Here is a 25,948-nt window from a genome sequence, read left to right on the forward strand (position 1 = left end):
GAGCAACCACAAAACACAGCACATTCAACTGCCGTTTGATTCATTTGCTGGCACACACATCACTAAAGTTATTACTAACTTTCCAAACAAAACTGAAATTATTCAGAATACTGTTTATATGGATTCCAGTAAATTATGTTATCTGTCACAAAAACAGTGACAATGACATTAATTAAGGTTGGCTTTTTACTTTTTGGATGAGCAGGCCTAGTCTTTTTTGAGAGTTTAAAGTCTTTGGTTCCACTGTATTCTGATACATAGTCTTCTACTTTACTACTGGCATGTCTGTGCAGGTCTAAATCCTAAGAGCTGCCTTTAATGTGTTTAATTTATTTATGATTCTTAGTTTTAACTATAAAAATATTTGTCTTTAGTGTTTCTAAGATGCCATCTTTTGTTTCCTTTTCAGAATTTTTCCACGGGAGTTGGTCAAGATTATGACAACCCCAGAGTCAAACCTTCTGTCTCAGCCAACGCCATTTATGCACTGGCAAACAGGTACGTTTCAGTGCTGCTGAAAGCATCTCAGTGGAGTGGATCTCGTCTTTCCTGAACCACTGACATGCTCTTTGCTTACTTGCAATCCGCAAAGCTGTACAAATGACCTTGTTTGAAGTTGATTTCTACTCGGTACCTTTTTTAAAGGATCATTTTACATAATATTAATGGTGCTTAATAAATAATATTCTTGGGTCTGACTGCAGAGCGTCCCCAGCTACAGCCAGGCCAGCAGGAGGAGATGAAGGACATGACAGTGACGATGAGTACATGATCCCCTCTTCTCGGCCCGTTCTGCCCCCCATCCTGACTCCACTCATGGGGGAGACCCCACCAATCCCAAGACCCCCACAGCCCGTGTCAGCAGTCCCAACACAGACCCAGGCCTCTGCACTGAACACACGGTACTCAGGCCTTTCTATTACTCTCTCGCAGCACATAAGAAAAAAATAAACTGTCACTATTGATTTATTTTTGCTTTTGGCCTTGCAGGCTGATTCTGGACGATGTACCTCATTCACTCCAAATGTATGAAGCCATGTTCAACGCCCAGCCCAGGTCACAACAAGCGAGAGATTCAGGTATTTGTGACCCACTAATCTCTGCTAGGCTTTGTGGGGCAGGGCCGTGTGCAGTGTTCAGAGCAATTCACTTTCACGTAATACTTTGAATATGCAAAAATCTTATGTTTTAATCAGACAAGCCTCATCTGGATTTTCTGAAGTTTTATTTATTTGCTAAAACCACCACTGCACATCCTGGGAAAAAACACCTCTGTATTGACATAAATGTGACTTATACTTCTGACTGCACTTGTGAGTTATCTGAAACTGTTTTAGACAATGTTAACCAGATGAAATTAAACAGGTTAAGGTCTCAAGCATGTATTAAACTTTTAATCTCTCTGTTTGATGTGCGGTCATATTCTGATTTCCTTTCAGACTATTCAGATTTGCCCCCTCAACCAGTGAGTAACGGTCCCAGAGACCATGAGGCTGACGACGGGGAAGAGGAGGAGAACGGCTACGATTTCCCAAAACCCCGACTGCCTTTGCCTCCCGCCCGACGGACCCTTTCAGAAATGGGGGGGTCTTTGTCTTCATCTTCTTCATCCTCCTCATTATGCGCTGCAGCAGCTTTCAATCGTCTTTCTCTAGATGCGGATGCTGGAGCGACAGCGCGTAAGTTTAACAGTTTATTGATTTAAAAAAAAAAAAGTGTTTTTTTGTTTTGTGGTTTTTTTTTTTTTTTCTCTTTACTATGATTTCGGTTCTTTATCAATAAACATACCCATGCTTGCCACAGGGGATTTTAATGTTGTATTTCTACTTGCGTTTCATCTGTTATTCAGCTTATCCTGCTTAAATATGGACTTCTACTAAGTGCTTTGACATTTTAAATGTTTTAAAAGTTTTTTACATCTGGGACAGCAGCTGCAGGGAAACTGCCTGTCTCTTAAAATCACTCGTATATGGCAATTTTATAACTACAGCCTTCACGTCCTTTCTGGCTCAAAATCAGCAAAAACTGCTGATGAATCAATAACTCGACGTCCAACAGTTCTTTGACCAGATCACAGCCTGAAAAGTCAGCTAAAGCATTTTGCTTCCTGGTCTGGGGCCAAACATAATGCAGATTTTCCAGAAGCTCTCTGGAGTTAATATTAGACTCAGCTCTGGACTTTGATTGTCATGAATTGATTTCTTTTACTGCACATCATCTGCATTTGTGGGTGCGTGCAGATTCAAAGAAAAGTAAAGACCAGTAATTACAGAGAGCTGTTTCGTTACATTAGTGACCTTAAAATAGATTTTTTTTTTAAATCCGAAGCGATGTCCTCAGAATGGTGGAAACAACCTGATGTGGGATGACCTGCTGTGTCATCAGAAACCCGTAGTGACCACACAGACGTCTTCCTCCACAGACTGCGAGCAGCTAACACAGCAGTACTTGCCTCAGCAGACATAACACGGTCTGAAGAAAGAAGTTAAAGCAGAGAGTAGATAAAGGGATCACTTAGGAGAGACTCCGTGTTAGAAGCACCACCTCTGAGTTTAAGTGTTCAGGTGTTTGCTGAATGAGACTGTGTTCATTATGTCCTGGCCTCTGTTGTGACTTGACATTTACTGCTGGAGGATGATTGCAGAGTGTCTGATTGTTCCCATCTTCAGTCTTCATGTCTAAGGATCAAAGAGTGCTCACACAGTCTGATTAACTCTGAGATTCGAGCTGAACCCTTATGACTGGTTTATTGAAAGCCACTACACTGGAAAGGACATCAAATGTGTGTTAAGATAAAAAGTTCATAGCTTACCTCAGTGATCAAGATCCTTTTTTCCACATTATTTTCACATTATTTCCAGTAGTTTTGTTTTCTGTCTTTGACCCACACTGGCTGTTATGTTTAAAACTAGTTTGTTGGTTGTCATTCCACCAAAGCCAGACCCTTTGATTTCACTCTTCCCATTTCCTCAGCCTTCCCAGATCCAATGGAGGCACCAGAGAGACCTCCAAAGCCCCTTCCCAGACGAATCAATTCCGAGCGTCGGGCCAGCCCAGTCCCCCCCACTCCGCTCGGCGGCGGGGCAACAGGAGGAGAAGCCAACCCACAAATCAGTAGCGAGATCGAGCACCTAATGAGTCAGGGATACACTCAGCACGACATCCAGAAAGCACTGATGATTGCACAGAACAATATCGAGATGGCCAAGAACATCCTGCGCGAATTTGTCTCCATTCCCTCTACCGCGCACATTCTCACATAGCACATCCTCCCGCCTCTCTCCTGTTTGCTCTCTTTTGCCTAGCTTGGCCCAGCCTGGTTTGGTTTAGGCTGGCATAGACCAGCCCGAAACCCAAAGCCACTGCCTGCAGCACTAGCTCCAGTGCTGGCTGACACCCTACGCCCCTGTGGATTTTTAACTGGCTGTTACTCCAGCAAGCTCGCAGTGTCTCGGGACTCTCGCCCTGCACTCCACACGCTTTCACAGTGTCTGGCCTTCTTTGAACTGCTGCAGCCGGCCTCTTAGTTTTCAACAACATCTCCGCAGGACTCATCCCGTGCGGAGCAACGACAAATAATGGAACGCCGTATAATTGCAAGGCTTCTGTAGGAATCTCGGAGAGATGGATTCTTATCCTTTCATTTTGAAGCCTCTTGCTGAAAATGTAACCAACACCTCACAAAGAAAACTAAAATGTATGTCTATATGAAAATTTAATATATGAGTAAATATATATTAAATGTGTGTAATATATACAGTACGTGCATATATAGTATGTGAAAATGATCGCAGCTTTGAGGGTCACGGTTGGTACAGGCGAAAAAAGGGCAGATGGGACCAGGTTAAAGAGTCGGTTGGGAGATTTCTGTAACTGGGTGAGGACGAGTCGGGGTGTCTTCCTCACCCGGGTTTGTTGGTCAGCAGCAGTTTGGGGGGGAAAAAGAAAGAAAGAAAAAAAAAAACATGCCGCAGAGCTTCTTCATTTGGAATTCAGTCTGTTATGGCCTTCGATTAACTGTTGCTTTGGTACTTTTTTTGTTTTAGAAACTGTGCTTGTTTTGTCATGTTGTTGTTTTTTGTTTTTTTCAAAGTAGCATGAAGATGGTTTCAGGTCTGGACTGTTGCTGGCTCTGTGTGTGTGTGTGTGTGTGTGTGTGTCAGACCTACACCTCATGGCCTGCTCTTAAAACGAACCCCTGTTCCTATACAACATGAATGTGGAATTACACTCGGTGTACTCAAGACTCGTGCTCTGTAAACGTACTACTGCTCGAACTTGTGTGTCAGGGCCCAGTGTAGCTGTAGAGCCTGGCAGTGAGATTAGAGGACGTACTAATGTTGACGCCCCTGCAGTACCAGACAGGCTAGTGTTGCGTGATCCGTGGCGGCTGAATGCTTTTTGTTTTTTGTTTTTTTTGTTTTTGTTTTTTTTTATCATTATTATTATTATTATTTTTGACTAACTTCTTAGGCTGACTGGTTCAGATTTCTATCTCCAGCTCAGTCCGGTGTTACAAAAACAACAACAAAAAAAAGTCATTGATTTTACTTTGATAATATATTATTGTAATATGATCATAAATATTGTTATTATAATTAATTCAGAAGTGCTTCACTGCTGCTACTGTTGTTAGTGCTAAACAATTAAGACTTCAATGTACAATTGTGAATATTGTGTTTAACCGTCATTCTGCTTCTTTAAAGTGACAGTATCATGTGTTTCTCTAGTCTGTAATGTAGCATACTTGAAAGTACAAGCGACTTGTGAGCATGCAGCTCTATCAGGTCGCAAATCTTCAGTGTTTTTCTTTTTTCTTAACGTGTATATATAAATATAAAATATACTCTCTGTAAGTAGAATCTGTAGAGGAACAGTAATATCACAAGCAAAATGTTCTGGGAATGGAAACCAGACGTTTTGCAACAGATTCAAGCTTCTCTTTCACATCGGTTTCCTTCCTCTGTAGGAGTTCGTCCTGCTGAAAGGGAGCGACTGCCGAGGCTTTTTAATCGTAGGCTCGTGGGTTTGTTGGCGCACCCCTCCAAGTCTACAGAAAATCAGTGTTTGGGCCGACTGTAAGAGCTAACTCAGGAATAATAATGTATGTCTGAACAAGTGGTGTTCACCCTGTCTGTCAAAAAAAAAAAAAAAAAAAAAAGCAAAAAAAAAACCCAGAGACTCATATTGGCATAGACAGCAGCTCACCTGTCCAGCTGTCTGTTCATCCAGGTGACATGTAGCCAAAAGTTTCCGCGTAATGAAGTCACACAAGTAGCCTATTACTCATTTTGGTTTGTCATAACTTGCACATTAGTGTTTTTTTTTTTTTTTTAAGATTATTTCCAGTGTTTGCAGGTCTATAAAGACAGCAGCTTCATTTCCAGGTACTAATTACAAATGCATTATGAGGAATTCATCCAAGCAGCTTCTAGGTACACTGACTGAACCTCTCCCAGCATATGAAGAATGTTTTTTTGGGGGGGGTTCACCCACCCTGGGAGTGCGTGCATCGTGTAAGTCAGCCCTGTCTTATTCTGGGTGTCTCTGCATGTTGACTGGAAGCTTTGTGCTGTCTCGCCCTCTTTTATTTCATTTTGGGGTCTTTTTTACTCTTCCTAGTTGCCTTGAGAAACTTCTTGAATGATGTTTAATGGACAGGAAGCTCCCCTCATATCATCAATACTGTACCAGTGTGTGTTTATATATTAAGGATGGCATGTCATTGTCATGTATTATTTACCGTTGGTTTTGTTTTTGCACATTATACCAATTTGTGCTTTGATACTGTCACTCTAAAGAAAAGCAAATTGTATAGAGTTAGATATGAAAAGAGGAAGAAAATGGCTGTTATATTTCATTTTGCATTCCTGTACATGTATTTTGTTCCAAAGGATTTGTTTACTTATGTGAATAATTCAGTGAGCAGTGCCATATGTTTTTGTTTTTTAGATGTTTTTTGGAAGAGCGTTTGTTGGTATAGATGTGTACCTGTTGGTCTCCGAAGGCAAAATGATGCGGTATTGCTTGTGTTAATCTGTCCTCTATGCTTCTTCAGCCTCATCAGGCCTCAGACTCTGAGCTTGATGCTAACCAGGGGTATTTCAGTTATCTGCCAGAAGAGGGAGCTGTTGTTCCACACGGCTGCATTGCTTCTCAACAGTAAAAAGCTTCTTTTTTTTCTTTTTTTTTTTTTTTTAAAGGTTTTTAAAGCTCATATCAATTTGGAAGTATGCACAGTGCTGTTAATAAAATGACAAGCAAAAGCCTTCAGGTGTCTCTTTCCTCTGTTTACACATATATTCATATTTAGCTTTGTATTCCTTAAAACATAAAACTAAAAAAAACTAAAACTGGGGGGAAAAGTCATTTCCCGTGTGTAGCTCCAGTCAGAGTGCACAAGCTTCAGTGATTTTCTTGACTTGGCTGCCATTTGGCAATAACTTTTTAAGGTAAAACTAAATAGAAATTTGAATTTCATCCTTTGGCTCAGGTAGGAGTGGCTGAGAAGACTCTTAAAACAAGTTAACAGCAAAGCAGATAAACTGAAAAAGAGCAGTGAGTAATCAGAACTGCAGACCGATTCAGTGCTTTGGTGCTATTTTTATAGTTGATACTCTTGCATTTTCCATTGTGATGCATTTGGTTATTGCATTAAAACCCAAAATGTGATTTGGCTGCCCGACCAGTAGATCACATGACCAATCATCAAATAAAACTTTAATGTAACCTAATAAACTTGCCTACTGTTTGTAAAGGGACTGCTAAGGATAATCTGCTTATTCATGCCTGCTTTGGTGTGGATGTTACAAGTAGGCACTTTATAGGCATCCGCTGTCCATGAACTCCCCTTTTAAATTCATTCAGATACTAATCAGAGTATATTTCTTTGATGGAACACCTTGACTTAAAAACAGTTGCACATCACTCATTTAATGCTGGAAATTTAATTCACGCCATGTTCAGCAGCTATGTTTTAGTTGTGTGCACAAATGCCACACTGTCATGTTTAGCAGACCTACTGTGCAATACCTAAAACTCATATTACTAATGTTCATTAACAGTAATATTTGACTATTTGCCAGTTATTTGTGAGACAACATCCAAGAAAAAAATATATATTTGTGGTAAAACCAGTAAAGAACGAGTTTTATTTCTACCTAAAATTCACAAGGCTCATTCTTTAAAGTGGACCTATTATGTTGAGTTTCTGCCTCCACATTTTTATTATTAGAGGAGAACTGAATGACTCCCTGTTCAAAATTATCCTCATTTACATCAAATTGCACTTTGTTCATCAAGAACAAGGGTGTCGAACTCATTTTGACCAGTTAAATTTGCTCTTCCCGTCAGTGTAAAGAAGTTTATCGCACATTTAATCCCCAAGAAATTTTAATATAAGAAAAGAATTGCAATTTCAATAAAACACGTCCGTTATTCTACATGATTTAACCACAATGCTCCTTTGGGCTTACATTTTATCTTAATGCTGGTATCTCAAGACTGTCCTATATTTCTAAAATGGAAACATTTAGTCGATTGACAGTATGTCTGTGTACCTGAAATGATCGTTTTTATTTTGGATGCTTGCGTTATTTTATTTTACACAGAGAATAATTACTAGGGTCAAAATTAGTAGCTCCCCTGTGCAGGCCAGCCAGTAATGTTCACTTTGGTCTTCTGGAGGTCGTTCTTCACCAGGAGCGATGTATGTTTTGGGTCATCGTTGGAAGACGAAGCAATGGCCCAGACCTGGTTTCATTTCTGACCGCTTTAGGTTTACTTTTAAAATCTTCACGCATCCTCCTTTCTTTATGATGCCTTCCACCATGACAAGATTTCCAGTTTCGGACACACTGAAGCGTCCCCACAGCATTATACTCCCACCATTGTGCTTTCCTTTGGTTGTATGCCTCTCCCTTCTTTCTCCAAATATAAGCAGCTCTAGTTTCATCTCATGTGACTAAAGTATGTGCTTCCAGTATCATTCAGTCATTCTCCAGATTGTTCTTGACAAACTTCAGTCTGGCCTGAAAGTGTCTCTTTATGCATAATTTGAATTTTTCTTGGGCTGAAAACTCGCAGTGCGTCGCTGTGCAGGGCTCCAGTGATGTCTTTATCTTCCTACCTCTGTCAGGCTCGTCCTGTACTCTGCGGCTCTCTTTGAATTTTTTGATGACACTTCCCAGTGGTACCTTTATATAACTGATTTCTTTTGTTTTTAAGCATGTTATTTTCTCAAATGACAGCTCAAACCCATCCTAATGATTTTACACTGTGTGTAAATTGGAAGGTAACCAAGTTTTAACTTGTTTTTAAAGGTTTTGACCATTACAGAGTAGAGGCACGTCATGGCACAGCAGTGATTTGTAGTATGGCTAAATAAAAAAGGTCATATTTTTATGTCAGCAGACACATTTCCAGTTATGTTCATTTAACAGTCCATTTTTATTTGGTAGAATTTCACAAAAAAAACTACAAACAATCAGATTTGTTAAATATGTTATAATGTCTTCAGTGATATTATAACATATTTTATCTTTCAGTCTTTAAAAAGGCATTATACATTGAACAGTGGTCACACGCATCAACAGCAGAAACAAAACAGAGGCTTAACTGTCTTCAAACATGATTTGCATATGCGGAGTCACAGTCAGTCCCCTCTTCTCAGTAGTGAAGTCTAGTCTAGTTACCGAAATGAAAAAGAAAGGCTCTGGTTACACTTAAATGAGGAGTGGTTGATGTTTTAAGGCATCAAGGCTGAGGGGCATTCTGATGCCTCTCTGGGACCCAACAGTTTTCAACAGTGTTTCAAGTTTTGCTCGATACATGAATTTCTTCATTCGTCACACAGAAATGTCTTTTTCTTATAAAGAAGGAAACATCATGCCGTGAACCCATGTGTATTCACCAAACACCAATACTCTCCAACTTTTAAATTTCAAAAGAAATGATTACAGAAGTGAAGCATGTCATGAACGTATAGAACGATGAAAGATGGTGGCTCCTTCCACAACAACAAAGCCTGCATGAATCACCAAAGAAATCAGTGCGCTGAACATTAAATATAACAGTACAAAAATGGCTTCGAATGTAGATTCTAAGGCATCGCTCATTTATAACTGGACTGCATAACATAGATTTGTTCACCTGCCTCACAAAATGACTTTGGTTAATATACTTTACACTCCGCAGGTTGTGTGAAAGTTGAGTGTTAGAGGAATAGATATCAAAATAATGTGAAAGATACGCGATTCAAATTTTTCTTTCAGAGCCAATATTTGGTGAAGCTGTGAACTGGCTGTAGAGGTGAGGCATCGCTAGAGCTACGAAAACAATTCAGTGTAAAGACAAAATAATAAAAACAAAATATCTACTTAAACTCTCCTTGCTATCTTCCTTAAAAAACACAAAACCCCACCACACTATCTTGTCTTGCTTTTTTCTCTTTTCCCCCACATTGTGTTACTTTAAATAAAGAAATATATACATGGATAATAATATGTACATTAGCTCAGCTGTTTCAGGCTGCTCTTCGGTGACTGAAGGGGCTTGAGGTGATACTTTTTGGGGTATAAAAATAGTCCCTGGTCGGCTTTGTGCTCTAATTATTGTTCTGTGGACTATCAGCAGTACACTGTGAGGAGAATCTACGGCATTCCTTGGGGTTAAAGGGAGATTTCTTAGTTCTGAAATGAAACTTTCCAACCTTCTTCATTAAAGCTCGAGATGCATTCCAACAGAGGAGCTGGCACGTAAAGGGCAGAAAGAGAATAAGCCATAGCTTGGAATAACTTCATTTGTCCTGATAGTCACGATTGGAATAAAAAGCTGTGGGTGCTTGAAGGCAGCAGCCGGCCTGAGGCTGAGAGGGGAGAACGGGAGCAGCCATCGGTGTGTCACCTCCTCACTTTCACGCGTGCAGACGCTCATCGGCCTTTACTGCAGAGAGCAAACAAACACAAAAGAGAAAGTTTGGGTGGGGTACTGGTAAGTTTGATATTCAGTAGAAAGACCATTCAATTTAGCGAGTTCAGTTCAGGATCGGATATGTACTTGGTCATTTGGTTGTTGCTTTTCTCCGTTGACCCCAAGGAGAATCGCCTCCTCTGTGTTGTCGCTTTTCATCTCCACCACAATGTTATCTTTGCTGGACTTCCTCTTACTGCTGCAGGGTCAAGAACAAGCCATAGTTATAACTGAACCTATCTGAGGCTTTATGCATTGTACCTGCTCACATAAAAGGGGGCGTCAGTTCGTGTGTCCTTTAAAGCCACACAAAAAATAATAAAATGAGTATATATATGTATACATTCATCAGTAAATGTATTGATTTTACCATGTACTCCCAGTGCTGCTGAATATTTCTGGAAATCACAACTGCACATTAAAAAAAACTTTAAACTTCATCCATTTAATGAAGGGTCTGGGACTGACAGCCACCGTGTTTTTTAAGCATTTTCTGCATCATGTGTGTAAACTGTGACAATGCCAGGTTTGTATTACTGTAATTTTACAGCATGGCTTTGGTAGTGTTACGAAGACACAGGTTTATTACTAAAGTACTTCTGGCAGGTGTATCACTAATATCACAAAATTCTAATTATGCCTGCAACGATCGATCGAGTAATTCGAGGGATTCAATTATAGCAAAAGAAAAGCGAACTTTATAGCTGCTCCATCCACTGCTTTGTTTTACACAGAGAAATATCTGCAGTAAACTTCATCAAGTTGTATTAAAATGTGCAGATGATCTATTAACTTAGTTTGATACCATGTTTAAACGAACGGCAGCCGCCCTTTTTACACGGAGGCGATACCTGCAGCAAACAGGGGTGAGTCTACACGGGGGGGATGGGGTGTAATAGACCCATTGATTTTTTTAAAGTCTTTCATAACATTTTTCTGATTGAAAGTGAAATAATATAAAATATTGCGTTAATATTTAAAAATATAAAACAAAAGCTTTTTTCACAAGCCAACAGAAATGTACATGGGCCATTAAAACTCAGCATAAACGTAAATTTTTTTTATGCCTTAGTTTGGGTTTCCTACATATCTTATTTTATTGACTTCGACTGTACTTGAGATTATTTACATTTTTGGCATTTAAGAAAATGTTTTCTTTAGTAATTAAATTTAATATAGCAGGTCATCAAAGGCTTGTTTTCTTTCGTGTTTTTCTGACACGTTTGCATTAAAACATTGCAATTTCTAAAATGGAAACCAATGAGCAGTTCGTTTAGAAAAACCTGTGTTTTTTTATTGCTCATATTAATTATTGCTCAGAAAAGTATTTCTTATCTGATCACAGGATCAATCAATTGAATAATTGATAGATTACTCAGTTACTAAAATAATTGTTACCTACAGCCCTAAATTAAATATCACTTTTTACCAGAGAGCAACTTTTACACACTCTGGCTTTAGGAACAACACACCTCACAACTTTAACATTTAATGTTTTATGTTATTAAGTGCACTTTTGAATCAACTGTGAACACAAACTGTATCTAAAAGATGGATATAGACACCGACTGGCAGTTGTCGCCCCCTGCAGGCTATTAGAGAGAACGCAGCTTAAGGCACTTCCTGACTGGCTTCTCCTTTTAGACACTTTTGTATCAAAGGGTCATCTATCATCTGTCTGCTTTCCCAGGAGTTTGGCTGCTAGTCTTTTCTTTTCATCACTTCCTTTTTCCCATGCTGTAAAACTCAATGTTCTAGTCCAATCATCTTTCTGCCAATCAGCCTCCACTCTGCATACCTTAAATTGCCCTGCTTATCTCTCATCTCCCTTGTGCAACCAACCTCTTCCCCATCGCTGCCTCACACAAGTCACTCAACCCAAGCCTATCTTCATCACCACCAGCTTCTGGACCAGGGGTGGGCAACTCCAGGCCTCGAGGGTCGGTGTCCTGCAGGTTTTAGATATTACCCTGGGTCAACACACCTGAATCAAATTATTAGTTCATTACCAGGCCTCTGTAGAACTTCAATACATGTTGAGGAGGTAATTTAACCATTTAAATCAGCTGTATTGGATCAAGGACACATCTAAAACCTGCAGGACACTGGCCCTCAAGGCCAGGAGTTGCCCACCCCTGGTCTAGACTCTGAGGTGTCCTGCCCTAATTCCTATCACTGCTGGGATTTCATTCGGCTGTGATGGGCCATCGGAGTCTAATCACAACATAGCATAACTGAATTTTCTACATCGATGCATCATGTTCAGTTCTTTCTAATGGTCTAGAACTACAATACTGTGATACAGTCCAGCCATAAAATCACATTTTAATGTCTCCTTATGTGGACACATTGTGTGTTTATGCATGGAACTGCTGTCATTGCACTTACAAGTCTTGCTTGCCAGATCGGCCGCAGATCCTGCCCTTCTTGTACAGGAAATAGAGCACGCTTCCCAAGATAGCCAGAAGGAAGATGGCGATAATGATGATTGCGATAACAAAACCTTTGCTCTCTATTGGAGAAGAAGCACAAAACACCCACAGCTTTACTTACTGCACCCGGATTTTGGAATAGAATGACAGCAGGAGACAGGAGAGTCTGATACAGGTGGAGATACAGTTTGCAATGCGTCTAAAGAGAGTGTGGCAGTAGCATCATTCAGGTGACCCTGAAAGACAAAGAAACGAAGTGGCAGTTTATCAGGGCTGCAGGAGCAGCAGTGCTTTTACAACAGCATGACAACATGCGCAGGAAGAGGTGAAGATGATGAACAACCCAATGACGCTTTGATGTTTTGTTCATCACCAGGGAGGGTTCTCGTGAAAGCTAGGAGGCGAGAGAGCGAGAAGTGTGCTCAGAGGAGAAGTGGAAGGAAGGCGGTAGAGAATCTGCAACAGCAGAGTGATGTACAAACCTTTCTTGATATTTGGTGATTTGGTGGGCGTTTGAACTGAGAAAAACCAAATGAACACAGGAATCAGTGGGCATATGCACATAAATACTTCATATAATACTCAAACACAGTTTAGATCAGGGACATGTGGCCCACTTTGATCTTAAGTGGGCTGGACCAGTGAAATGCCTCTTTCACATTTAATCTCCGAGATGTCTTATATATGCAGTTTCAACATTCAGATTTTCAATGACAAACGTTTAAATGAGAAATGTTTAAAATTGCAGAGAAAGATCTGGCAGTTGATTGCCCAGTGATATGAATGGCAATGGAAGCGGTCTTTATGAATAGGAAAAGCTGTAAAACGTGAAAATACAGTTAAAAGTTCAAAAGCTCCTCCTTCCAAAGTTGTCCATTGGGCCAGATTGGAGTCTTTGCTGTGTCAGCTCTGGCCTGCGGGCTTATGGTTGACACCCCAGGTTTGTGTTGCTGATGTTCAGCAGAGTCCTGAATAAATGTTTAATTTCAGAGGATCTTATCAGTGTTTTGAATCTAAACATCAACTTTGATATGCAAACTGTGGTCAGCAGCAGAAGAGTCATTTTCCAGAGCGGCCCTGTTTAATCCCGTTTATCAACGCTTTGGGAGAAACGTGGACTCAGAGCAGTTTTCCTCTGAGGGGCTGAAAATTTCTTGGCGTGACATATAAACAGAGAGCAGACACAGAAAAACACAAAGCAGGGCCCATAATGGGAGTCAGGAGACTCACTCTCAATGATGAGAGTCACAATGATGAATGTACGTGTGTGAACCTTTCTCTTTTTATTTCCACATCATTTGCAAGCATGACTTCATTCTCAAACTTTAAGACTACATTAAAACAAAACGTCTACATTTATAATAACCCAACACGCAGAACAGCAGTCGTGACAATAAATTAATAATTAAGACACCCTGTAACAACAACAAACCTCACTTTTAATGACCTATCTATCATACCACAGTGGTAACTAAGGCCTGCAGGTGTTTCTGAGTTTGCCTCACGCCTCCTTGCTCTTATTCTTTCTTTCTGACTTACAGAAAAAAAAATGCCCCACAAGACTAAATAAAAGAAAGTCTGGAGACTCTGAATTTGCTGGTTATAAGCTTTCAATTCAATCAGTTCCATTCACTTTTATTCATTTATTGCCAATTCACAACAACGGTCGTCTCAAGGCACTTGACTCTGCAAAGTAAAGAGCCAACAATCAGCAACAGCCACCTGCCGTGACTGGGTGTAGGCTGAACGGGAAGAATAGAGGGGGGAAAAGAACGGGAGAACATAGAGAGGGTAGACAAAAGTTACAGCATGCAGCAGTGGCACATAAATGCATCAGGAGTGAAAAAAGGTGTGTGGAGAAGATCATGCCCTATCTAAACTTTAACAAAAAGATTAAACCTAATGTGAAAATGATGGAGGGCGACTGTCTCCTGAATCCAAACTGGGAGCTTTTTGATAAATGAACTACCTATTTCTGTCAACCAAGTTTAATTATGCATTTTGTAGCTGATTTAATTGTACAGTGGTCTTACCTGGGTCATTGACATAGTTAGTTGATGTATTTTGTGTTACTGAAAGCAGGCAGAGGCACAGAGAGGAGGTTATTTGGGTCACTACACAGGGGTGCACATTTAACATCACAGAGGTTAACAGTGTCAAAAAGTCTGTATAGGTTCTCAGTCATCAAGGACATGCGAGCTATGAGTTCTTAAAAAGAAGGCAAATGGACTTGTGTAGCTTCACATCTCATCCAAGAGGCTTCTTCAGTTCTGAAACAACTGGCAGAGATTTAAACCCCACTGGGAATTGTCTCCTTGGAGGTTGAAATACCAGGGAAAGGATATCAAGACTGTGTGCCAATTTATTTAGAACTGAAGAAGCCTCTTGGATCAGAGGCGAAATGTCTTCCCAAACCTAAAGAAGTCCAATTGCTCTTTTTAAGCACTTAAGACATCAGTGTGAAAAAACAACAACAACAACACAGAGAGGAATATGAAAAATCACAGACAACACATTACAACACTTGGCAAAGCTCAGCATCTTTAGATGAAAGTCAAAACACACAGAGACACAGATGTGAATGGGAGGGACACGAGTAAAAGGGAAAAGTCAGGGGACTTTAATTTTTATTTATACAGCAACAGTTCTTCAAAGTGGTTTATGTAGAAAGATAAGGACCCAACAGTGCTAGAGAGAAACCTCAACATCAGAGGATTCCCCATTAGCAGTCGGCAACAGTGGGAAGGAAGAACTCCTTTTTAACAGGAAAAGGTGCAAGTGCAGCCAGTAAGTTCAAAGAGTAGAGAAAAAAAGAGAGAACAAAACACAAGCTACAGGAGAGAACTGACAAAACTTAATAACATGCATTAGAGACATATTACGGGAGAAATGCTCAGTGCATCATGGGAGGTCTACCAGCAGCCTAAATCTATTGCAGCATGAATAAGGGATGTCTCAGGGTGACCAGATCCAGCCATAACTATAAGCTTTATTAAAAAGAAATGTTTGAAGCCTCGTCTTAAAATGAAATAAAGCCTCATAGCGGATTTGAGTTCCATGTCAAAAATCAGGCACAGCAGAATGACTGTGATCTTACCGGTATCATTGATAAAGGTAATGTTTGTTGATGGTATGGTAGTATTGGTAGTTGATGTGTTGTATATAACTGAAAGCAGGTAGAGAAGAGGCGACTTCTGTTATCACACAGGGGTGCACATTAAACATCACACGGGTTAACAGTGACAACAGGAAACAACACAGAGTGAAATACAATCACAGACAACATGTTGGAGCGTTGTTTTAACTCAGCCACATTGGAACGTATTTAAACATGCCATGTTAAGGTCATGCCAAAGCATCTCCATCTGAATTCAGTCTGGACTTTAAGTAGTCCGATCCTAAAGCTTCACCGTGTGAGTCATTCAGAGGTGGACTTGCTGGTGTGCTCTGGATCATGGTCCTGCTGTATAACCCAGTTGCTCTTAAAAACTGCATGTTGTTCTTACTATTTTTGTCTAACATTAAAATTTGTTCGGTGATTTGAAACATTTGATAAAAATATACTTAAAAATAAATCTAGAAGGACAAAATACAGTTTCAGAGCAGTGTACACAGACATATTCAGTTCAATTTTAACAACAATACTATACAAAAAAATGCCAGTGATCAGATTCTCCATGAATAAACACTTGGCAACAGTGACATGTGGCAGTACCAGGCTCAGGGAAAGGCAGCCGGTGAGAGGGAAAAAAGAGAAAAAAGGGGAGAACAAAACACAAACTACAGAAAAGAGTTGACAAACATTAATAACATGCAGCAGTGACAGATAAAGACACAGGGAATGATAAAAGGGGATTGAAGAAAAAATGTTCAGTGCATTGTGGAAGGTCTATCAGCAGCCTAAAATTATTGCAGCATAACTAAGAGATGGTTCAGGGTGACCAGATCCAGCCATAACTATAAGCTTTATTAAAAAGAAATGTTTGAAGCCTCGTCTTAAAATGAAATAGAGGTTTATAGCGGATTTGAGTTCCATGTCAAAAATCAGGCACAGCAGAATGACTGTGATCTTACCGGTGTCATTGATAAAGGTAATGTTTGTTGATGGTATGGTAGTATTGGTAGTTGATGTGTTGTATATAACTGAAAGCAGGTAGAGAGGAGGCGACTTCTGTTATCACACAGGGGTGCACATTTAACATCACACGGGTTAACAGTGACAACAGGAAACAACACAGAGTGAAATACAATCACAGACAACATGTTGCAGTGTTGTTTTAACTCAGCCACATAGGAGCATGCCAAAGCATCTCCATCTGAATTCAGTCTGGACTTTAAGTAGTCCGATCCTAAAGCTTCACTGTGTGAGTCATTCAGAGGTGGAAAAAGAGTTGACAAACATTAATAACATGCAGCAGTGACAGATAAAGACATGGGGAATGATAAAAGGGGATTGAAGAAAAACTGTTCAGTGCATTGTGGAAGGTCTATCAGCAGCCTAAAATTATTGCAGCATAACTAAGAGATGGTTCAGGGTGACCAGATCCAGCCATAACTATAAGCTTCATCAAAGAGAAATGTTTGAAGCCTCGTCTTAAAATGAAATAGAGCTCTACAGCGGATTTGATTTCCATGTTAAAAAAAACAAAAAACAGGCACAGCCGAGTAATCGTGATCTTACCTGTGTCATCGGTTATAGTATTGGTTGATGTGGTAGTGGTGGTTGTTGGTGTGGTGTGTACAACTAAAAACAGTTAGACGCACAGACAGGAGGTCATGTTTGTTACTACACAGGGGTACACACTAAACAGCGCAGGTACAAAATGACAGCAACAACACAGAGTGAAATATTCACAGTCACAACAACAGGTTACGGCACTTGGCAGAGCTTAGGCCATTTAGATGAAGAGAAAACCCAACAATAAGAGGATTGCCTATGAGCAAGCATTTGGTGACAGTGGGAAAGAAGAACTCCTTTTTAACAGGAAGACTGCCAGCAGAAACCGGCTCAGGGAGGGGCAGCCAGTGAGTGTAAAGAAAGAGAAAAGAAGGAGAGCATGAAGAGCCAAGAACAGAACACAAAGTATAAGATATAAGACAGACAAAAATCAATAGCATGCAGTAGTTACATATAAACACACAGGGAATGAAAAGAATGTAGAAATGCTCAGTGCATCATGGGAGTAACATTAGTCTCAGCCGATAGCAGCATAAGTATGGCATGGTTCATGGTCGCCAGTTCCAGTTATAATTATGAGTTTTTTCAAAAGGAAATGTTTGAAGCCTTGTGGTAAAAACAGAGTGTGTGCCTGTCTCGCAAATTTGAGCTGGGAGCTTTCTGACAAGTTAGAAATCTCTCTTTCCCAGTCAAATTGAATTTTGCATTTAGCAGCTGGTTTCATTTGCATGATGAAAAACAGACACAGCAGTGTAACTGTGGTCTTACCTGTGTCACTGGATATAGTAGTGGTTGATAGTGTGGTAGTGCTGATTGTTGGCATGGAAGTGATTGTTGTTAATATGGTGTTTAAAACTAAAAGCAGGTAGAAGCACAGAAAGGACGTCATTTTGTTATTTACACATGGGTGCCCATTAAACGACATGTGGGTTACCATGGTGAAGAATGTGAAAAACAACAACAAAAAATATAGAAATTGAACAATCACAGACAAGACGTTACATCATGTGGCAAAACTCAAGACCTTTAGATGAAAATGAATAGAGACATGAGGGGGGAGGGACATAAGTAAAAGTGGCAAGTGAGGAGAACAAATAAAAACATGCAGGCATGTTCGGTTCATTTTTATGTAAAGTGCCATTTCACAACAGTTGCCTTAATATTAGAGAGAACAACCCAACAATGAGAGGATTCCCTTTGAGCAAACACTTGGCGACAGAGGGAAGGAAGAACTCCCCCGTGGTCAGGATGGAGGGTGAATGGAAAGAGAAGAGAAAAAAATAGGGAGACAAAACTTTGGAAGAGAAATGACTAAAGTTAATGACATGCAGTACTGACATATAAACATATCAGGAGTGAAAAGAGGGGAGTGGAGAAGACCTGGTCAGTGGACCTCATGAAGTCCACCAACAGCCTGAGCCTACAGCAGGATAACTGAGGACTTTTCCAGGATCACCTGTTTTATGAACAAGGCTCAAAGCCAAATCTTAAAAGCAGACAGAGTCTGTCTCCTGAACCCGCTGTTTACCAATATTTCATAGATCAAGGCCTTTATGTCTAGCTTAATTAACTGATTTTTGTCATGTCGTTTGATAAATACAACTCAACATCATCTGCATAGCAGAGACATGTAGACACAGAAGAACTCCATAAGTAACTTTTCCTTGTTTGTATTAATAGCTGGAACAGAAAACTAACAGAAATATATGATTCAAACAAAAGCAGTGGATTTCGTTGAATACAGTGTATTCTAGTGTCCGTAGAAAAATCTTGTGATCAGCCATCTATGATGAGCCATCTGCGCTATGATGAACTCTAAACTATGTGACGAACCTGACTGAACTACTAACTACAAAGATTGCAGAAAGGAAGCACAGGCTGCAAGAACTCACTGGCTTTGATGTTGAACTCCACCACTTTAGAGCCAAAGTCATTGCTGGCATTGCAGAAAACTTTCATATTGGAGGTGATCTTGAAAGTGACCACACTCTGAGCGCCATCTTCAGTCTCTGTTTGCAATGCATTTAGGTTCTGAAATAAGGACAGTTAAAGACAGAAATAGAAAAGCAGATCCAAGAGCAAACAGGTGAGAAGACAGTTGAGCACAACATTGATATAGACTTCCAAAGACTAAAGGTTTGCATGCCCATCATCATAGTGAAGGTAAACTAGACATTAGCTAGCATTAGCTCTGTCAGTCCAATCAAATTTATTTCTAACTCAGTAAAATCCAACCAGTAGTGGTGCAACGGATCACTGTTGATCCGTGATCAGAACCGATCCCACTCCATGGTTCGGTGATCCGAAGATTTGAAAAAGGAAAAAAAAAAAAAATGTGTATGGTGGGCGTGGTCAGTCTGTCTGCAATAGTCATGGCCAACGCTAGCGGTCCAAGTGGAGGAGCAGAGGAGTTTGCGGCATTTAAGCAGCCATTTGCTGCCCAATTTGACCAGGCTAAAGCTATTACAAAAGCTATTGTGGTGTTTATAGCTCCAGACATGAGGCTGTATTCCATTGTGCAAAAACAAGGGGTTTAAACATATGATGAACGTGCTTGAGCGACGTTATGATATCCCGTTGCATGTCCACTTCAGTGACAAGATCGTTCCAAGCATGTATGAGCAGGAAAAGTCAGGCATCTTCTGTTGCCCAACTACAGATGGGTGGACCTCCAGGGCAACGGAAAGCTACGTGACCGTGACCGCTCATTATATCACAGCGGAGTGGTAGATACAAAGCCCTGTACTGCCCTATATAGCACCTAATTTGTTTTTTATATAATTGTGTGGAATGAGTATTGAGTTGAATGTTTTTTAATGGGCAAAAAAATTAATTTTTCTTATCTTGTTTCGTTTTTTGCTGATCCGAAAATTGATCCGATCCGTGACTTAAAACCGTGATCCGATCCAAACCGTGAGTTTATTGATCCATTGCACCACTACCAACCAGTGCTGCTTAAATCAGTGAGAATCTGATGTGATGTCAGCTAAATGATAATGTTAGCATGCTAATGCTAATTAACCATTTTTACCATTTTGCTCTAGAAAGTTAGCATGCTTTAGTGCTTTTAGCACTAAACAACTGCATAACTGAGGCTGATGGACATATCTAACACACACTTTTAATCATAAAACAAATCACTGCACAAAATATCTCGAGGCACAAAATGTCCAGTAGTTGTTGAAACAATTTGTTCAATTTTCCTGCATCTGTATTGCTAATCTGTTCAGGACTTGCTGATTTGTGGTTACTAAGACTATTAAAACTGTACAAAAGTGAAGACCATACTCTACTAATGTGAAGTCTCACCCACAGTCCACCAGCCAGCTCTTCTTTAATCGTGTGCCGTAAACGGCAAAATACCACAACAGTATTGGAAAGAAAATGCATTTAAGTTAAGTTTAAAATTCAAGTTAAAAATTGTGTTCCACTATTTGTCCCACTAGACGCATTTATCAAAATGGAGGTCTGGAGGACTTTGGATCAACCTGTTGAAGTCACAACTGGAATAAGCAGATCTCTGTTGTGGCTGTGACTAAGCCGAGAATGAGAAGCTTCCCTCTGCTGTACCTTCCCATCAGAAGTTGTCCACATAATTGTGGGAGCAGGAAACCCTGTGGCACTGCAGGTCAGATTAACAGTTGTCTCATAAGTCTCCACTTCTTGGACATCTGGCCCCAAAATCTGTGGCGAACCTGCAGAATGAGTAGCAAGAAATACAACCTTATGCAATAACTATGCAGTCACAAACTTTGAACATGGTCTCATTTAAAGAAAATACACCTCACCCTTAACATTGACTTGAAGTGTGCTGCTGGTTTTCATCCCCTCCATCTCAGAAACGGTCACAACACACTTATACATCCCTGCTGTTTCTAACGTTGCGCTCTTCACACTCAAAGTGTTGCTTTTTGACACCAACTTTTCATTCTAGACAAAGGTGAACAAAAAAAAGCTTGTTTGACTCAACACGTTTAAATGAGCATCTAAGTACTGGGTGAAATAGGTGTTAGAGGCCTCTAGTCAACCTAACTGCTGGTACGACTCTGCCACAGTGTGAAATGATTATTTTCTAAGTGCATCTTACTTGTTACTGTTAGACAAGCAGTTGTATTGTATATATGTATGTATCTATGTAACCTTAAACCAGGTTGTGGATGTCTGGAGAGAAGACAGGGCATTGCAGCTGGCCTTCAGCTCCTCTCCTTCCATCACCGCAATGCTGTCTTTAGGCGTTATAACAGCAGATTCAAAGTCTGCACACACAGACAGAGAAACAAGGCATACAAGTCAAACAGAGAACCTACTGGTAAAATGTATTTGATGAAAAGCTCATCCAGAGTAAAATACTTACAGTTAACCAACACCTTAGTACTCCCTGAGATCTCCTCAAAGTTATCCGTTTCCATAAAGGTGCACTCATAAACTCCACCGTCTAAACGCGTCACATTAGTCCGCACCATTGTCATGTTCTCCACAGAGTATTCACTCTGCAAAGTTCAAGATTAACTTTAATGTCCTCAAAGTGCTCAGGAAAACATCGAATTGCAACCATTTCCACATAAATGAGGAGTATGGAAGTGCTGATTTTCTTACATTTTGGTGCTTAATTGTGGTGATTGAGGATGGATAGTTGCCATTGTTATCGCAGCGAAGCTCAAATGTGTCCCCTTCCTTGATTTTGCCCTTTGGTGACTCCACCCAAATATTTACTTCAGTGGGGAGATCTAGAACACAGAGAGATGAATTCAAGATTAAACTGCAAACCTGAACTATCCTTAAAAATATTCAACTCTGAGGCCTGTCAAATCAAATTAAGGAAAATGTTATTAGTATAATATCCTATAACACTTGAACAATAGTGTTATTTTAACTTAGTGAACTTCATGAGAAACTATAGCATCCATTTCCACTTCAAAAAATCAAAACAGATCCATTAAGAAACTTCTTCTAGTTTGTTTCTAGTTTTTCTAGTTTGGTGTGCAAGAACATTGCATGAACTGGAAACCAAATGCAAGCCAGTTTGGTTTCAATTGGTGAAACTCACAGTATACAGTGATGTTAATGTGCTGACTCTCGGTCATCTTGGTCGCTCCAGGGACAAAGTAGACGACTTCGCAGTAGAACACTGCATCTTTGTCCTCTTTCTTAACTTTCATTGTCAGCTCACTCTGGACTGAGAAAAGACCACTCGATTCAATAGTGGTGCTGGAGGTTACAACCACCTCTGAAAGAAATAAAAATACTGTAAACATAAAAGAACAGGACAGACACAAACTGAAACAGCTAAGGCATTCCAGTTTTAAATATCAATCTGCCTTACCACGTGGAGTATTGCGAAGCGGCATGTTGTTTCTGTACCAAGTGATTTTTGGCTTTGGGTATCCGTTTTTGACCCTGCAAGACCCAATCTAGTGGGAGAGGGGGTAGGTAAGGAAATTCAAATGATAAAATTGCATCCTCGCATTTTGTAATTTTAGTCTTTGATGTTTGTGATCGCCAAAACCTTTTCACCTTGGATGGATCTTCTTCATTTACTGATATCCCTGTTTCCACGGCCTCAATTGTAGGAAAGGTTGGTGATTCTGCACAAGACGTAAGAAAGGATAAGAACTAGAAAAGGAAGCATTTAGAAGGAAACAATCATAGATTCTGATAGCTAAAAATTTCAGAAATATTGTAACACTATAGGTATGTTAATACAGTGAGTTCCATAATTTGTTGGACAAAGACACAATCTCTGCCTCCGGACACAGTGGACTTTACATCGAAAAATCCAAATGTGATTTGAAAGCAGTTTTTAATTTAAGAGGTTTTGCAAAGTAATTGGACCTAAATTGGACAAAAAAAAAAGGTAATTGGCCAGGGAAACTGGTAAGCAGTTTCATGAACAGGTGAGGTCTGTTCCATCTTCTTTTGTTTTTCTTCCAAAGCAAATGAAGCAGATACAATATCTGAAGTTGATCCGTTAACTTGTAGCAGCAGCAGTGAGAAATATATGGAAAATATGGAGCAGCATACATTAAGAGAGGATACTGATGACTTGCTTAATGAAAACAACCGTTTCAGTGCGAGAGAGCAGACAGCATAGAAAAAGCAATAAAAGCTTTCAGAGTCTTACTAAACACTTGGAGCTGGGTTCGTCCCTCTGCTTCCTCAGGTGTGAGAGTTTTGATGACACAGATAAACTCCGAGTTGTCCTTCACTCCCACATCTCTGATAACCAGCACAGCAGTGGTTCCATTGACGTTCAAGCTGATCCGATGCGTGAACAGTGTGTTTTGTTCTGCAGCCTCATGCATTGGTTCCTTGTTGTAGATTCTCTGTCTCTCCTTATTAGGTAGCACCTAAAGGTCAGAGTTTACAGAATCAAACATCAATCAAACGAGAAACGTGACACCCATCACACATCTGTGTGTTTCTGTGCACGTTAAGCTTCACCAAACTCACATAGAACCACTGTATGGTGGTGCCGCCCAGGCCCTCGTCAGTTGTAAACATGCAGGTGATCTGAGCCGTCTCTCCAGCCATTACCTCCACTTTGTCCTCCATGTTCACCTCCACTATGGCCCATGCTGAAAAAAATACAATAAATTACCCACCAACATATATATATTTTTAAAAGAACTGACCAGATTATTAAGCAATTCGGTGCTGCACGTACAACTATTATCTACTTAGCTTTAAACTGATCTCTTTTCAAAGTTCTCATTTACAAGAGGACCGTTACACTCTGACTCACTGATATGACTTCCATGGCATTATTTTCACAGCTCTGTAGCTGTTGTGTAGCCAGCTGCTGTATGACAGTTAGTGGCACAGTCAGCCTTTATGCAAATATAGTTTAAAATGATATGACTGATTCAGCAAACCAGTATAATGCTGCAACAGGGAACCATCAAGCTTCATACCAGGACACACTTTATTCTTTCTGTCTAGCCAGTTAATATGAGTCCTTCCTTTAGTATCCAGCCTACCCCTCTCCCTGCTGTACGCCTAGCCTCCCAGTACTCCCACTACTCCCATGTACTTTCTTCACTACTTCCTGCCTACTTTAAATTTTCTCTACTAACATTCACTCTACCACCAAGTCTCCTTGTCCTCTTTCCTCTCTCCAAGGATACACCAAACAACTTCTTGGCAGAAAAGCATGTGTTGGAGAAGTTGTTTTTAAATCACATCAAACTTTTTTTCTGGCCCTGAATTTCTTACATCCATACCAAGATATATGAAATTCGGCAATAACATCCTTATATCAACAAGAACAATGAACGCTTAACCACTAATGGAAATGGACAAGATGGAGATACAACAAACCCCAAACAGGCAAAGAATCAAAAATAAATAACAGGGAAGAAAGTTGTTGCGAGTCAAAAGGAAGAGGGAGATGCTATGACAGGAATGAGAAGCCCACCCATGTCCACATTAATGTGCTGCATTCCAACATGTCACCCTCTCACAGGAAGAAAGGCCCAATTTACAGGCAACATAGTAGCCCCACTGTTCCTTTATGATCTGCCTCTGAAGACCGAGTGGTTTTTCCCCCTTCCAGGATCTCCTGATGTGAGGCATCCTTTAAATCTAAAGGAGGGACCCCCAATTACACTTTACATCCCAGTGTCTCAGTGGATGCTTGAGATGCCAATGAGAGATATAGCCTGGAGGTCATGAGGCTGCCAGGTTTGATTTAATCTTTCCTGAGTGTCTGTGTATTGTGAGCGATGGCAGGAAACATCTTAGTTTATGTCAATCGAAGCTTAAGAGAATTTAAATATGATTCCTAAGTGTCCTGCAATAAGCAGTTTGAGCTTCAGGAACCACTGACAGTTTTTAACCAGATTCATGGTGAGTACATATTTAAAAAGACTAAAATTAAATGTGAGTTAAAAATGATACTGTGTGTTATTTATAACAGTTTATCAATCTAGCTATGAGTGCATAGCTTAGCATGTAGCACTGGTAACTTCTGATCAAACACAAACATGGAAAAGTCCACTGGCACAAAGCAGCTGATTTTACAAATGAAGATAAAAAGATACTAAAATAAACATATGAAGTGGTCAAGCTCACAATACAGGATGAAAGCAACAAAACAGCCACACACAAAGCAGCAATGTAAGTTTGTGTGTGTGTGTGTATGTGTGTGGCTGTGTGAGGAAAACTATGGTCTGAGATCAAAGAATAAAAAAAAAGAAAGAAGAAAATCTGCATAATAAATTGCTATAATTACCTAATTAATATATTTATGGATATATATTAAGAAAAATGAAACTGTTTTAAAACCATTTGCATTAAGGGATACAGTTGCTTGTAATAATCTATTTTTATAACTGATGCTCATGGCGGAAAGACTTCAGCCACTTTAGTCTCTGCACACCAGTTACTGAGGTATCAAACAGGATTGGTGAAGCTATTTTCGGGCGCACTGATTGGTCATTAAACGGTGATTTCATTCCTGTTGGTCTCTAATCTCAAATACAACCTTCTATGGAGCCAGTTAAGTCTGCAGAATAAGATACCATGGCGATGTATCACCTTTGTAATAGTGAAGACAGAGTTAAACCTGAAGTTACCCGGCTAAGCCCACATCCTGCTTCTTAGGTGGACTTATCCTTGTTCCATAACTGTAACCTGGATACAGTTCAGCTGTCATCACACAGCTGTCTACTGTTACTTGCATTTATACATAAAACACAGAGCTTTATGGCTTTGTTATTTATTGTTAAAGTCACAGTTAAGTCGATGACTGATGAAGCTATGGATTTTATTGGCAGTTGTGATAAATTAGAGAGAAATGACATTTCCTTTCCGCTCTGTCATCGCTTCACCCTGCTAGCATTACAAAAATCTACGTGCTATGATCCAAATG

The 25,948-nt window shown here is 40.0% G+C and overlaps 2 protein-coding genes across 8 annotated transcripts in view; one reads left to right on the plus strand and one right to left on the minus strand.

The window, feature by feature from the left end:
• cbl (Cbl proto-oncogene) overlaps positions 1-6,269 on the plus strand; it is a 34,868-nt gene extending 28,599 nt beyond the window's left edge. The window contains exons 12-16 of the mRNA XM_084949769.1: positions 410-498; positions 705-902; positions 991-1,079; positions 1,440-1,679; positions 2,974-6,269. Coding sequence (XP_084805895.1) covers positions 410-498; positions 705-902; positions 991-1,079; positions 1,440-1,679; positions 2,974-3,263 — 906 coding nt within the window. The 3' untranslated portion in view covers positions 3,264-6,269. The remainder of the gene's footprint in view (positions 1-409; positions 499-704; positions 903-990; positions 1,080-1,439; positions 1,680-2,973) is intronic.
• A 2,155-nt stretch (positions 6,270-8,424) lies between these two features.
• mcamb (melanoma cell adhesion molecule b) overlaps positions 8,425-25,948 on the minus strand; it is a 47,629-nt gene continuing 30,105 nt past the window's right edge. Inside the window, exons 2-21 of one of the 7 annotated variants that reach the window (XM_084949770.1) lie at positions 23,530-23,654; positions 23,201-23,426; positions 22,594-22,664; positions 22,403-22,490; positions 22,127-22,306; positions 21,676-21,806; positions 21,434-21,569; positions 21,220-21,335; positions 20,868-21,009; positions 20,650-20,774; positions 18,972-19,110; positions 17,848-17,934; positions 17,083-17,145; positions 16,476-16,544; positions 15,499-15,567; positions 14,435-14,473; positions 12,884-12,919; positions 12,358-12,481; positions 10,057-10,168; positions 8,425-9,942 (exon numbers count right to left, since the gene is read on the minus strand). In XM_084949770.1, coding sequence (XP_084805896.1) covers positions 9,940-9,942; positions 10,057-10,168; positions 12,358-12,481; positions 12,884-12,919; positions 14,435-14,473; positions 15,499-15,567; positions 16,476-16,544; positions 17,083-17,145; positions 17,848-17,934; positions 18,972-19,110; positions 20,650-20,774; positions 20,868-21,009; positions 21,220-21,335; positions 21,434-21,569; positions 21,676-21,806; positions 22,127-22,306; positions 22,403-22,490; positions 22,594-22,664; positions 23,201-23,426; positions 23,530-23,654 — 2,081 coding nt within the window. In that variant the 3' untranslated portion in view covers positions 8,425-9,939. The remainder of the gene's footprint in view (positions 9,943-10,056; positions 10,169-12,357; positions 12,482-12,883; positions 12,920-14,434; positions 14,474-15,498; positions 15,568-16,475; positions 16,545-17,082; positions 17,146-17,847; positions 17,935-18,971; positions 19,111-20,649; positions 20,775-20,867; positions 21,010-21,219; positions 21,336-21,433; positions 21,570-21,675; positions 21,807-22,126; positions 22,307-22,402; positions 22,491-22,593; positions 22,665-23,200; positions 23,427-23,529; positions 23,655-25,948) is intronic. The other 6 variants (XM_084949771.1, XM_084949772.1, XM_084949773.1 and 3 more) reach the window with 6 other exon arrangements.

Source organism: Perissodus microlepis, chromosome 14, assembly GCF_051167445.1.
Source record: "Perissodus microlepis isolate ML-2025 ecotype Zambia chromosome 14, ASM5116744v1, whole genome shotgun sequence".
Classification (NCBI taxonomy): Eukaryota; Metazoa; Chordata; class Actinopteri; order Cichliformes; family Cichlidae; genus Perissodus; species Perissodus microlepis.